General features: G+C 44.5%; 1 protein-coding gene and 1 pseudogene across 3 annotated transcripts in view; one reads left to right on the top strand and one right to left on the bottom strand.

Moving 5' to 3' along the window:
* Positions 1 to 15364, top strand: part of MCF2 (MCF.2 cell line derived transforming sequence) — a 111359-nt gene that overhangs the window by 22306 nt on the left and 73689 nt on the right. For all 3 annotated transcript variants that reach the window (XM_045050765.1, XM_045050764.1, XM_045050766.1), the window contains exons 2-4: positions 7646 to 7714; positions 12891 to 13005; positions 15003 to 15093. In XM_045050765.1, the coding sequence (XP_044906700.1) occupies positions 7646 to 7714; positions 12891 to 13005; positions 15003 to 15093 (275 nt within the window). The remainder of the gene's footprint in view (positions 1 to 7645; positions 7715 to 12890; positions 13006 to 15002; positions 15094 to 15364) is intronic.
* Positions 9101 to 10320, bottom strand: LOC102900208 (annotated as a pseudogene).

The raw sequence follows: 15364 nt of genomic DNA, 5'->3' as shown, positions 1-15364 counted from the left end.
TGACAGCTGTGGGGGCACCTGGCTGGCTCAGTTGGTAGAGCCCGTGACTCTTGATCTCCGGGTCGTGAGTTCAAGCCACATGTTGGGTATGGAGCCTGTTTAAAAAAATACAAATCAAATGACAGTTGTGAAATCTAATGACGTGTGTATGTGTGTCTACGTGTGTGTGTGTATACATGTATATGTATGTGTATATATCTCAACCACAAAGCGATTGGGAATGTATTTTTTAATTTCCTGTTTTTCCTTGTTATGAATGAAAAACTGAATAAAATGTGATGGTGAATCTAAGGTATCTCCAGATTTCAGAAATGTTAACATTGGAAAATAAAAAAGAGCATTTTACAATAGTACTCAAATCAAGTTTTTTCTGGAGTTTGGAACACACACTTTCCTTTTCCTTCCTGCACGCTTTGTTGTGTAGGTGCTTAGAAATTACCCGAGTTCCGGGAACCTTCGGTGAATTGCCCGAGGTTATACCGGAAGTGGGTAGCTAACCGATCATGGAATCCACCAGTCTCTACAGTTCTGTTGTCGTGTTGCAGGAGTTGCCTGCCTGGAAAATATCTTCATGCTAAGTCAGTGATCCTGGATCAGAGGCATCTCAGAAGCCTGTTCCCTGGAGGCGTGCAGAGTTCTCCGTTTTTTGCTTCTAGTCGTGCTTTCTGGCTTTGGCTAGACTATCCCGTACTCTAAACTCAAACCATATCAGGCCACATGGAGTCTCCCATACCTTCACCTGCTCCTGCGCAGGCCCCTTGTTTCTTTTACCTGGAATGTCCTCCGTTCGCCGTCCACGTATTTGAACCCTGATCAGTTTTCAGGGCCCAGCTCAGATGTTACATCATCTCTGAAACTGTCCTTTTTTCTCACTTCCTCAATTTAGATGTAATAATTCTCACCCCTTACATCCTATATTGTATATTTCTATTATAGCACATACTGCACTATATATTATGGCCGGTTGTTTATATGTTGTATCTTCTGTTAATTTTTAAGCTTTAAAAAAATTTTTTTAAATGTTTATATTTTGAGAGAGAGAGAGAGCGAGCATGAGTGGGGGAGGGGCAGAGAGGGGGGAGACACAGAATCCGAAGCAGGCTCCAGGCTCTGAGTTGTCAGTATAGAGCCCGACGTGGGGCTCAAACTTGTGAACCACGAGATCATGACCTGAACTGAAGTCAGATGCTCAACCGACTGAGCTACCCAGGCGCCCCCATTTTGTGATGGTTTCAGAATGACCCTTTTGTTGATAGTACTTAAAAAAATTTTTTTTTAACATTTATCAATTTTTGAGAGATACAGACAGAGTGTGAGTGGGGGAGGGGCAGAGAGAGAGGGAGACACAGAATCGGAAACAGGCTCCAGGCTCCAAGCTATCAGCACAGAGCCTGATGCGGGGCTCGAACTCTCAAACTGTGAGATCATGATCTGAGCCCAAGTCAGACGCTTATCTGACTGAGCCACCCAGGCGCCCCTGATTCTACTTTTTAAAGCATAACACAAGTTCAGCGTGTTGCATGTGCTAAGTCATTGCTGTTTACAGATGGATAGTGTATCTGCCTCTCATATCGAAAGAGAAAAAATTACACCCCTAGAATCCCATGTGCCTTGCGACAGGATTTAGGACTCAAGACCTAATTTTATCTGAGTTCTGCACATCAGCAACAGGGAACTGTCAAAGAGATGATGGCTAAAAGTAAGCATCATTGTTAAGAATTTCAGGCTGGAAAAATAATGGTGTCTCTTGCAAAAGATTGTTGGTAAACAATCTTGGTATAGTTTGGAATGAAACTCTTCCTGGAAGGAAATGGCAGGTGATGGAGACCTCCCTAGTTAGTAATTTGCATTAGAGCTAATTGTGTATTTTCTTCCGAGGGCAGATTTTAGACCGTCTGTCTGAAGAAGGCTAGGGGACCGAAGAGATAGGGCTGTAAAAGCTTCTGCTAAATCTACTGGATTCTACCACGGGTCTGAGCAGTGCTTGCTGCCTCGTGGTTGTTCAGTGTGAATTTCTTGAATGAATACGTGTGAATGGGAGCCTCTCCGAGCCTGTTTCCTCATCTGGAAGGTGAGGGTTTTAATCCACATCTTGGGAGATTGTTGTTGAGACCAGAGAAAATGCATCCAAAATGCTCTGTGTTGTGCCTGGCACATAGTATGTGCTCGGCAAATGACGTGTACTGCTAATCACATGCTACAGTTTTCCCGTCTGTTTTCATCCTGACGGTGGCCATGGAAGAGACTGGATCCCTCCAGTTGACGGTTCTGTTGTTTTCCCTTCTATTTTAATCTGAGCTCCGTTTTTGCTTCTTATTTTTAGGAAAACTTGAGGATATAGTGGTGTTTGGCCTTTGAAGCAGTTTGTTTGCCGTGGTTCTTTCGCGCCCGGACAGAATGGCGTGTGTATGCAGCACGGTTCAGAACTCCGTTTTCTTCTATCGTCTAGGGACAGAAACCCCGGAGAAAGGATAAATGTCCCTGGGAGAGAGCGTCACTGTGAAACAAAGCTCAAGGGTTGGAATTATTGCTGTTACACAGCAGGATGTAGAGTAAAAACGCTTTCTATAAAATGAGAATGCTTATAGGGCGCCTGGCTGGCTCCGTCAGTGGAGCCTGCGACTCTTGATCTCAGGACTGTGAGTTCAAGCCCCGCGTTGGGTGTAGACATTACTTATTTTTTTTTTTAAAGTAGGTTTCGTGCCCAACGTGAGGCTTGAACTCACAACCTTGAGATCGAGAGTCACGTGCTCTACCCACGGAGCCAACCAGATGCCCTGGGTGTGGAGATTGCTTAAAAATTTTTTTAAAAAAATATAATTTATTGTCCAATTGGCTTCCATACAACACCCAGTGCTCATCCCAACGGGTGCCCTCCTCCATGCCCATCACCTGCTTTCCCCTCCCTCCCACCCCCATCAACCCTCAGATTGTTCTCAGTTTTTAAGAGTCTCTTATGGTTTGCCTCCCTCCCTCTCTGTTTGTAACTTTTTTCCCCCCTTCCCCTCCTCCATGGTTTTCTGTTAGAGATTAGTTAAATTTATTTTTACAAATCTTAAAAAAAAAAAAATGAGAATGCTCGTAGATGCCAAGTTACCCAACTTTCTAAACTACCATTTTCCCTCTAGGGGTTGATAAACCCAGTGGAGTTGTGGTTCCTTGGAATGGAAATACATACTCACGTCATGGAGGCGTGGACTCTTGGAGAAGTAGGACACGAGAGAGAGAGCATTTATTCCGACCCAGCTGCATGCTTGGTTGTCCTCGCCAGCCTCCTTCCCACAGAGCAGCTCGGCCTGTGTTCAAACCCTATTTGTGACGGGGGAGGGCTGCTCTGTCTACCTCCCATGGCAGTCATTTCATCTACAGAGCATTCTGACTTGTATTTTTTATTTATTTTATTTCTTTATTAAAACGACTTTTTTTCATGTTTGTTTAGTTTTGAGAGGAAGAGAGGCTGAGCATGGGCGGGGGGAGGGGCAGGAAGAGAGGGAGACACAGAAGCAGGCGCCAGGCTCTGAGCCGTCAGCACAGAGCCCGACGTGGGGCTCGAACTCACGAGCTGCGAGATCAGCCAACCAACAAACTGAAAGTACGTGATCAAATAGCACGCATACTGCAGACATAGCCCAAGGAGTTGCATGGTGCGTATGTGTATGTGCTGGGGGATGTTGCGGTTTGCTTCAGACTCACGATTTCACAAACTAATGTGAATATGAACCTCTACTTTCACCCAGAACATCTATCCGAACTTAACAGTGTGTAACACCTAGTAGGGACTGGATAAATGTTTGTTTAAAAAAGCGAATGCATACGACATCGATCTTTAAAAAGTATATTTTGGGGCGCCTGGGTGGCGCAGTCGGTTAAGCGTCCGACTTCAGCCAGGTCACGATCTCGCGGTCCCTGAGTTCGAGCCCCTCGTCGGGCTCTGGGCTGATGGCTCAGAGCCTGGAGCCTGTTTCCAATTCTGTGTGTCCCTCTCTCTCTGCCCCTCCCCCGTTCATGCTCTGTCTCTCTCTGTCCCAAAAATAAATAAACGTTGAAAAAAAAAATTTTTTTTTTAAAGTATATTTTTTGTTACTTTTTTTTTTAAATAGTGTGTTTATTTTTTTATTTTTTTTAACGTTTTTTTATTTATTTTTGAGACAGAGAGAGACAGAGCATGAACAGGGGAGGGGCAGAGAGAGAGGGAGACACAGAATCTGAAACAGGCTCCAGGCTCTGAGCTGTCAGCACAGAGCCCGACACGGGGCTCGAACTCACAGACCATGAGATCATGACCTGAGCCGAAGTCGGACGCTTAACCGACCAAGCCACCCAGGCGCCCCTGTTACTTTTTTTTAAAGTAGGCTCCATGCGGGGCGCCTGGGTGGCTCAGTCGGTTGACTTTGGCTCAGGTCACGATCTCACGGTTCGTGGGTTCGAGCCCCACGTTGGGCTCTGTGCCGACGGCTCGGAGCCCGGAGCCTGCTTCGGATTCTGTGTCTCCCCCCGTCTCTGCCCCTCCCTTGCTCACGCTCTGTCTCTCTCTGTCTCTGAAAAATAAACAAACACTGAAAAAAAAATTTAAAGTGCACTGCATGCCCACTGTGGGATTTGAACTCACAACCCTGAGATTAACAGTTGTGTGCTCTACTAACAGAGCCCCTAAATTCTTCAGATTGGAATTCTGAGCTCATCTCCTCATTTGCACAAACCTTTTTGTGTGTGTGTGTGTGTGTGTGTGTGTGTGTGTGTGTGTGATCTCTATGTCCAACGCGGGGCTCACACTCACCACCCTGAGACCAAGAGTTGCATGTTCCGCCGACTGAGCCAGTCAGGCGCCCCTGCACAACTGTCTTTTATAAAAGAAACGTTCATGATCGGTTCATAATTTATGGTCAAGGCAGTAAAAACTTGTCCTCGTTTGCTTCCTAGTCCTATGTATGGAATGAATGAATTGGCAAGCACTTTACCTGTCTTTTGCTTTTAGGTTGTGCGTGGTTATGTTAGACGGTTCAAGTGCATCGTCGTCCTGCAGAGCTCTTAGTGAAGGGCTGCTCCGTCGGGGTGTTTTTATGGTGTTCGTAATCAGCTTTTTTTCGGTTTAGCAACCAGTCTCAAGTAAGACAAGTGTGTGCTTTTCATTCGTGAGTAAGCTGGGTGTAACTCAGTGCCAGCTTCCCCCCAACTCAGATCTCTGTCTCTCTCTCTCTCTCTCTTCTCAGCAACCGTCTCCCCTCATCTTTTGTGGCTGCTCAGTGATAACCCTGTGTTTTCTGGCTCCTCTCCCTTCAGTCTATTTCCGATCCAGAACGTGATCATTTCTTTTTTTTTTTAATTTTTTTTAACGTTTATTCATTTTTGAGACAGAGCATGAATGGGGGAAGGTCAGAGAGAGAGGGAGACACAGAATCTGAAACAGGCTCCAGGCCCCGAGCTGTCAGCACAGAGCCCGACGCGGGGCTCGAACTCACGGACTGCGAGATCGTGACCTGAGCCGAAGTCGGACGCTTCACCGACTGAGCCACCCAGGCGCCCCGTGATCATTTCTTAGAGTAGTGACGTGTTCCCTTTCACCCATTATTTCCCCCTTTTTCATTAGTGTGGAGATGTTCCTTTTATGGCACAATTGGGGGTGATATTTTACTATAGAAACATCAGTTTTTCTTGTAACTATGGATTTTACCTGCTCTTGGATCTCCTAGAATGGAAGGGGACCGAGAAAGCATTTGTTTTCTGAAACCGGGACACTGAGGCCGGTGGTCTGGAGTAACTTGCTCAGGATCGCAGCGCTGCTCCGTGGCCCGGCCCGCGCTAGGCCTGCGTCCTTCCACTCGCAACTCTTGGCCTAATTTTATTTTACGCCCTGGTGCCTCTTACTACATGAACGGATTAAAGAATTGTAGACTAAGGACGCCTGGGTGGCTCAGTCGGTTAAGCATCTGATTTCAGCTCAGGTCATGATCTCACGGCTCATGGGTTTGAGCCCCGTATTGGGCTCTGTGCAGACAGCGTGGAGCCCGGAGCCTGCTTCGGATTCTGTGTCTCTCCCTCTCTCTGCCCCGCCCCCACTCATGCTCTGTCTCAGTCTCTCAAAGATGAATAAATATTAAAACAAAATAAAAAAAATTTTAAGTTTATTTATTTATTTGGAGTGGGGGAGGGAGGGACAGACAGAGAAGAAGAGAGAGAATCCCAAGCAGGCTCCGCGCTGTGGGGCTCGAACCCATGAACCGTGAGGTTATGACCTGAGCTGAAGTCAAGAGTAGGGTGCTTAACCGACCGAGCCACTCAGGGGGCCCCACAAACACATTCTTTGATGTGAGGAAACTTGTAGCATTAAACAAATAACTGTTCAGCAGTCTGGATGTGAAGGCTCACAGATGGAAATGCACGGGCCTGGGCCTGGGACGTAGCAGGAATCTACTTTTTAAAAAATTTTTTTTTCCAACGTTTTTATTTATTTTTTGGGACAGAGAGAGACAGAGCATGAACGGGGGAGGGGCAGAGAGAGAGGGAGACACAGAATCGGAAACAGGCTCCAGGCTCCGAGCCATCAGCCCAGAGCCTGACGTGGGGCTTGAACTCCCGGACCGCGAGATCGTGACCTGGCTGAAGTCGGACGCTTAACCGACTGCGCCACCCAGGCGCCCCAAGGAACCTACTTTTTTAATGACAAGACGTTTTTGGGAATTGACTGTTATGTCCTGACAGATTGCAGATTTGTAATGGCACGCGTTTTATGAAAATGATACGTCACTGATTTTTTTTTTTTTTTTTTTATGTTTTACATCGGGAGGATTTATGTGAGGGTGGGTCATTCCATGACTGATACCCATTACGCTGTCTAGGGTGGACCCACCGAGAACTTGGGTTTCTAATGTCCTTTCTAATGTGCCATCAGCCTGACACCACCATCTACTCGGTCTTTGAAGGCCCTTTGTGTCCGAGAGCCGTGGAAAACGTGGCTTCTGTAGGGGATGTGGAGCCACAGGCATTAAAACCAGCCATCCAAAATAGCCCTGTTTCATGACCTGTTTCCTTTAAAAAGTTATCCTTGCCCATGGACCAGAGGCAGGTAGTAGACTTTGATTTTCGGCTCCTGTAGAGTTCACTGGAAAGGGACATGAGAAATTAGCACTGAAGATCTGGGGCAACTAAAACCCACTTAGCAATGCCTGGATGTCGTTCCGCCTCTAATAATCAAAGGCAAGTTCATATGTTACCGTTTCCTGAACGCCAATAAGCTGAAAGATGCGAGAAGTGCTCTGTAATCGCTAATAAGCTTTGCAGAATGAAAGGCATTATCATGATCAGAAGTAGAAGACCGTCCGCTACGGTGTCTCTGTGTGACAGTCTACCCTTTAAATAAATCGGGACGTCCTGGAGCTGGGACCTTGGCCCCTGGCTTTCTGGTGAGGGAGAGTAGCTTATGCCCTACGTATAGACTCTGAGAACCGGGACACTGGTCCCGCTTCCCCAGCGATATTTTCAAGAGTGCGATTTCCTTGCGGTGTAGCCCAGAGGAGTAGAGGGGGAAGGGCAGCGGTGTGTGTGCGGGACCCCCGGGGTTCTTTTCGGCACGATGAGAAATCGTGCGGATGCTTCCGGCCGAGCTCCAACACAGGTGTTATCTCTCTCCCTTTCTCGTTTGTCATAGAAACCCAGCTGCTGCTCCGTATGAAGGACATCAGGCATTTCTTAATGCAAGATATCGCCTTCTTGTCCGGTAAGCAGACTTTTCGTATGTTTAGACTAGAACGGTGTATGAATTTCTTTTTGTAAATTATGTATTTCCTCACTCTCTAACGCATGTAGTTTTTTTTTTTTTTTTTTAATTAACTCATTTATTTTAAGAGACCGAGAGCGAGCAGGGGAGGGGCAGAGAGAGAATCCCAAGCAGGCTCCTCGTTGTCAGTGCAGAGCCCAGCGTGGGACCCGAACCCACGAACTGTGAGATCGTGACCTAAGCCAAAATCAACAGTTGGATGCCCAACTGGGTGAGCCACCTAGGCGCCCCAAATGAACGAATTTCTTAGCAAAACGAGTGTGGTCACCCGTTTATTATATAAGTAGCCATACACATAGGTGCACGCGGAGTTTGGGAAGCACTGTTTTATTTTTTTTTTAACTTTTTATGTATTTAAGTAATCTCTGCACACGACGTGGGGCTCAACATGACCCCGAGATCGAGAGTTGCTTGCTGAGAGGCACTATTTTAATGAACGTTTATGCATTATGCACATGGTTGCTAAACAAATAGATGTTTACAGAATAGAGGTTTTAAGTGTGTTTCAATTCGTGACGAAAACAATCTTGCTACCCTTGTACGTTTGCCTTTCAGACACGCCTTTGGAAATCTGTGATAGGTGCAAGCAGAATTCTGAGAGAGAGGGTGGTAACTGAGGTGACTTCCTGGAGATTTTCTCTTCTGCCGTAGCTCTGATTATTTAAAAAAAATTTTTTTTAATGTTTACTTATTTTTGAGAGAGAGAGACAGACTGAGAGTGGGAGAGGAGCAGAGAGAGGGAGACACAGAACTGAAGCAGGTTCCAGGCTCTGAGCTGTCAGCCCAGAGCCTGACGCGGGGCTCGAACTCACGAACCGAGCCGTGAGATCATGACCTGAGCCAGAGTCGGACACTTAACCGACGGAGCCACCCAGGCACCCCTCTGATTATTTAAATGTTTCTTACAAATGCCATCAAGTGACCCTAATTAAGCAGCTTGTACTAAGTTATTTTTTTTAGAGTTCCATTTACGAGAAAGTTTTACTTTTCACATATATGTTCTATGCGTTGGTGTATGTATATGCATTTGTACGTAGTTTTGAAAATTGTGATAAAATACTCATAATGTAAAATTGACCGCCTTAACAATTTTTTAAAAAGTATAATCTGCATTTGGGGTGCCTGGCTGGCTTAGTGGGTTAAGCATGTGACTCTTGGTTTCCACTGATATGATCTCACAGCTTGTGAGGTCGAGCCCCGTGTCAGGCTCTGTGCTGACAGCATGGAGCCTGCTTGGGATTCTTTCCCTCTCTCTACCCTTCTGCTGCTCTCTCTCGCTCCCTCTCTCAAAAGAAAGAAACATTCAAAGAAAGTATAATCTCCGTTTTATCTTTTTCCAGAGAACAGTTTTTCTTCGGTCCTCAAGGTCTTAGCTCCTGACATGGGTTTTGGTCAAGGTCATGGGGCAGCACCCACGGGTCTAGATCGGGGTGGGGGTGTTCGGTCCTTCGGGGCTTCACGAGAGCGATTCCGGACTACCTTGCATAGAAATGTAGTCTCATACACGGCTTGGGAAGCACATAGGCATTGAAGACACTACCTTGGGAAATGTCCCTGAGGGCAGTGGCCTCTACTGTGGTCTGAATACCAAAATTCTTCTTCTTCTTCTTCTTTTTAAGATTGTATTCATTTTCTTAAAAGTAGGCTTCATGCCCAGCATGGAGTCCAATATGGGGCTTGAACTGATGACTCTGAAATCAAGAGTCACATGTTCTACCAAGTGAGCCAGCCAGGTACCTCTTGAATAATGAACTTTTTTTTTAAAGTTTTATTTAACTATTCTCTACACCCCACATGGGGCTCAAACTCATCACCCCGAGGTAAGAGTCACCTGCTCTTCTGACTGAGCCAGCCAGGACCCCCTTACCCCCCGGCCGAATAACGAACTTATTATTATTTTTTTAATGTTTATATGTTTTTGAGACAGAGCATGAACAGGGGAGGGTCAGAGAGAGAGAGAGAGAGAGACACAGAATCTGAAACAGGCTCCAGGCTCTGAGCTGTCGGTACAGAGCCCGACGCGGGGCTCGAACTCACAGACCGCGAGATCATGACCTGAGCCAAAGTCAGCCCCTTAACCAACTGAGCCACCCAGGCGCCCCCAGAATAACGAACTTCTTAATGGCCTTGTCCTTGGGCATGCCATGAGTGCAGTTGCTACAGCAAATAGGCTGCATGTGGCCGTAGCCCTTTGTGTCATGACCCTTATTCCTTCTCTTCTTGGTTATCTTGGAAGTGAGGACCCAAGGGTGCCATCTTAACCATTTTTTATTAAATATGTATTTATTTTTGAGAGAGAGAGAGAGAGAGAGAAAGCGTGCATGAGCAGGGAGGGGCTGAGAGAGAGAGACGGATAGAGAGGATCCGAAGCAGACTCTGTGCTGACAACAGAGAGACCGATGTGGGGCTTGAACTCACGAACCGCGATATCATGACCTGAGCTGACGTTGGACGCTTAACCGCCTAAGCTACCCAGGCGCCCCATTAACCGTTTCTAAATGTATAGTTTGGTGGCATTAAGTATATTCACGTTGTTGTACAGCCATCCCCGCAGTCCATCACCAGAACTCTTGATCTTGCAAAAGCGAACCTCTGTACCCAGTAAAAAATAACTCCCTGTCCCCTTCTCCCCCCAGCCCCTGGCTGCCACCATTTTGCTTTCTGTCTCTGGGTATTTGACTACTCTAGGTTCCTCATATAAGTGGAATCATACAGGATTTGTCTTTTTTGTGGCTGGCTTCTTTCACTTGGCATGATAGCCTCAAGGTCCATCCAAGTTGTATATGTCAGTATATGTCAGAATTTCCTCCCTTTTTAAAGACTGAATAATATTCTGGGACATCTGTGTGGCTCAGTTAGTTAAGCATCTGACTCTTGATTTCAGCTCCGGTCATGATCTCTCTCTGTCTCTGTCTCTCTCTCTTTCTCAAAAATAAACATGGAGGGGGGAGCCTAGATGGCTCAGTCAGTTAAACAGCCGACTTTGGCTCAGGCCGTGATCTCACGGTTTAGGAGTTCGAGCCCCACATAGGGCTCGCTGCTGTCCGCGCAGGGCTGGTTTGGGATCCTCTCTCTCCCTCTCTCTCTGCCCCTTCCCTGCTCACACTCTCTATCAAAAATAAATAAGCATTAAAAAAAAAAGATTGTTGTTTAGGTATACTGTATCCTTGCAAATTTCCTGTCTAGTTCTGTCAGTTGTCGAGAGAGGGGTGGTGAAATTTTTGGACTCAAGTTGTGGATTTGTTGGTTTCTCCTTGTAGCTGTATTAGTTTTTGTTTTACGCATCTTGAAGCTCTGTTATCAGGTGCATAAGCATTTAGGATTATTATGTTCTTTTGATGAATTTACCACTGTTTGATTATCAAATGATTTTCTTTTCTTTTTAAAGTCTGTTTATTTATTTTGAAAGAGAGCGTGTGCACAAAAGAACGGAGGAAGAGCAGAGACAGGGAGAGAGAGAGAATCCCAAGCGGGCTCCATGCTGAGTGTGAGGGACCCAATAAAGCCATCTAATTTTAGACAAAATAGATTTCAGAGTCAGGAATGTTACTAGATATTAAGAAAATCATTTGAGGGGCACCTGGGTGGTTCAGTCAGTTAAGCATCTGACTCTCTTGATTTCAGTTTAGGTCATGATCTCACAAACTGTGAGATTGAGCCCTGAGTCAGGCTCTGTGCTGACAGCGTGGAGCCGGCTTGGAATTCTCTCTGTCTCTGTCTCTGTCTCTGCCCCTCCCCTGCTCTCTCTCTCTCAAAATAAATAAATAAACTCTAAACAAAAATTAAATTGAAAATAAAGTGTGTTTCTTGTAGGTAGTGTATAATTGGGTCTTGATTTTTTTTTTTAATCCAACTTGATCATCTCTAACTTTGAACTGGGATGTCAAGATTATTTTCATTTAATGTGATTATTCATATGGCTGGGTTTAAATCTACCATTTTACTATTTGTTTTCTACTTGTCCCATTAGTTCTTTGTTTTTTTCGCTCCAGTTTTGCTTTATTTTGCATTAAGTATTTTTACTCCATTTTCTCTCCTTTGCCATCGTCATAGTTTTTTAAAAGTTTATTTATTTTTTTAAGTAATCTCTACACCCAACGTGAGGCTTGAACTCACAACCCTGAGATCAAGAATCGCATGCTCTTCCAACTGGGCCAGCCAGGAGCCTTGCCCTTGTCATATTTTCATTGCACATTGAATTTTTTTTTTATATCCTGATATCTTTATTCACTTGAATTCAGCCAAATAAGAATTACAACTAAACTTCTCAAAAAATTTCCATTAGCAAGCTAAATTCGAAGGCCACCCTATAACTTTCCTCCTAAAAGAATCCTTCAACTTCCATTTAGCACTAAGTATTTATTGAGCACCTACTCTGTGCCCAGTTGTTGGGCAGGCTGTAGAGTAGGACCTTAAACGTGTAAGGCTCATCCCTGCACTTAGATGGCTTTCATTCCGAATGTTCCATAGTTTCCGAGCTATGTGGAGGGCTCTGGGGTAGGGTGCGCACTGAATTTTAACTCACAAAGAATTTATGGTCTTTGCTGTTTCTTTGCATTCATCAGTAAGAGTTCTATATCATCGTCGCCGTTACTGCTTATGCTGTTTCTTCCACAAATCCATTTGAACATTGCTTATTTCCTGTAGTTTATATCCTGTATTCTTTCAGGCTCACCATAGCTGTAAGTGGTTGATTCTATCAAGGTTTCTATTTCCTGTCAGGCTGTCAGTCACCAGTTGGGATTTAGGCCCTTAGCATTGGCATGGAAACAGTTATTCCCCAATACTCTTGGCTGTCCAATATGAGGGCTCAGCTGTGGTTTCGACTACATTTATTATATGCATTGTATGAAAATTTCTTCTGACTCTAATCACTCCTTTTGCCTTCTCTCTCGCTCCCTCTTCTTTCTTGCATTGTTTTCATTTAGAACTACTTGGCTGCTTCTTACACTTTGGAGCGTGTTGCCATTTTGATTTATGCGGAGACCATCATCCTTATATAAGTTACATTGGCCCCAAACTGTCTTCTAACCGCCCCTCTCGAATCCTCTTTCTTGTATTGTTGTCACATGAATTGTTAATTCGGCTGATTTCTTTTTTTTTCATACTGTTTTAGGTGGCCGGGGAAAGGATAATGCTTGGATCATTACTTTTCCAGAAAATTGTAATTTCAGATGTATACCAGAAGAAGTGATAGCGAAAGTGCTGACTTACTTGACATCTATTGCAAGGTATGGCGTTTCGTTACATTTTTTTCAATTTGTTGTGTATCAGGTACCCGTTTGAATGTGACAGGAAATGCCTTTGTAGTGTGGCTGTAATTATTATTGTAAGTGGATTATAAGACTCACCTTCAGAGGAGATAAGAAAGAAAACGTTAAGGGGAAGCGGACAGCCACCTAAATTGGTAAAAAAAAAAAATTATAACGAGAATCTAGGAAAACAAAATTGGGAGTCTAGAAATAATTGCCTTCGTGAAGAAAAGCATACGTTGAAAACGATGATCAAACTTAAAGCCTTCGATTTGCCTAGAAGGAAATCTTCCTGGCCAAGAGTGAGGGTAAGTTTCCAAAGCTGCCTGAAAGATTGTATTTAGGTTGAAAACAAATTTTTATTTATTTTTTTAAAAGTTTATTTATGTACTTTGAGAGAAAGAGAGAGAGAGAGAATCCCAAGCAGGTTCAGTGCTGTCAGCACAGAGCTGGATGCGGGGCTTGAACTCATGAACTGTGAGATTATGACCCGAGCTGAAGTTGAGTCGGACGCTTAACCGACTGAGCCACCCAGGTACCCCCAAAACAGATTTTGTTTGTTTGTTTGTTTAAATGTGAAATTTATTGTCAAGTTGGTTTCCATACAACACCCAGTGCTCGTCCCAACAGGTGCCCTCCTCCCTGCCCATCACCCACTTTCCCCCAAAAACAGATTTTTAAAGGAAACATTTTCCACTTATTAACCCTGAAGACTAAGAGGGCACAAGTCTACAATGGTAAAAATATGAAGAGTCTCATGAACAAAAGTCAAAATCACAGAAAACTAAATTTATTTTTATTTATTTTTTTAAAAATTTTTAACGTTTATTTATTTATTTATTTATTTTTTTTTTTTTAAATCTTTTTTTCAACGTTTATTTATTTTTGGGACAGAGAGAGACAGAGCATGAACGGGGGAGGGGCAGAGAGAGAGGGAGACACAGAATCGGAAACAGGCTCCAGGCTCTGAGCCATCAGCCCAGAGCCTGACGCGGGGCTCGAACTCACGGACCGCGAGATCGTGACCTGGTTGAAGTCGGACGCTTAACCGACTGCGCCACCCAGGCGCCCCACGTTTATTTATTTTTGAGACAGAGAGAGACAGAGCATGAACAGGGGAGGAGCAGAGAGAGAGGGAGACACAGAATCTGAAACAGGCTCCAGACTCTGAGCTGTCAGCACAGAGCCCGACGCGGGGCTCGAACTCATGGACCGTGACATCGTGACCTGAGCCGAAGTCGGATGCTTAACTGACCGAGCCACCCAGGCACCCCGAAAACTAAATTTATAGTGCACCCCTTAAAGCCTAAAAATGGTCTTTTTAGGGCAAATAAAATATTCGTTAAACTTCCTCCTCTAAAGGCACAGACTGGATAGAAACCTGTATTTAACAGTGTTTTTCTGAGTGAGTGAATGGATGGATGGATGGATGGATGGATGGACCATGGGCTCTTGATGGATTGCCATGAAAAGTTAAATCTGATGTAATGAAGGACAGCTGTCTATAAAGTTTTCCCACACCCAGGATTGCGCTATGCCAAATTTATCCTAGTGACCTATTTGCATTATGCTATCCCTTGACTATTTAAAAGAATGACATTAGGGGCACCTGGGTGGCTTAGTCAATTAAGCATCTAACTCTTGATTTTGGCTCAGGTCATAATCTCACGGTTTGTGGGATTGAGCCTTGCACTGGGCTCTGTGCTTGATAGTACGTTCTCTCTCCTTTTCAAAATAAACCTAAAAAAAAAAAAAAAAAAAAGAATGACATTAGTGCCGAAAAAGAAATTTTCAATATTGAGTGGTGGAACATGGAATTAAACTGGTTTTCCCGTGTAGCGCTTTGTGATAGCTTTCCCAATCCAAATAAATTTATCTTTAGCTGAGACGGCAAATGTAAATGAAACAGAATTAAGGACATACCTAGCAAATTTGGGTAGTTACTAAGCAAAACATGATTTCTTCTTATCTTGCAGGCAAAATGGATCAGACTCCCGGTTTACCATTATTCTTGATCGAAGATTGGATACATGGTCTTCTCTCAAAATTTCTCTTCAGAAAATCTCAGTAAGTACTGGGGTGCCTGGTTGGTTCGGTTGAGCGTCCGACTTTGGCTCAGGTCGTGATCTCACAGTTTGTGAGTTCGAGCCCCACGTTGTGCTCTGTGCTGACAGCTCGGAGCCTGGAGCCTGCTTCGGATTCTATGTCTCCTTCTTTCTCTGCCCCTCCCCCACTTGCACTCTGTCTCTGTCTCTCTCAAAAATAAATAAACATTAAAAAATTAAAAAAAAAACCTCAGTAAGTACCAATGCATTCTGCAGATACTTTTTTTTTTAAT

This window comes from Felis catus, chromosome X (genome assembly GCF_018350175.1).
Source record: "Felis catus isolate Fca126 chromosome X, F.catus_Fca126_mat1.0, whole genome shotgun sequence".
Taxonomy (NCBI): Eukaryota; Metazoa; Chordata; class Mammalia; order Carnivora; family Felidae; genus Felis; species Felis catus.
This window is presented reverse-complemented; position numbering and strand designations above follow the sequence as displayed.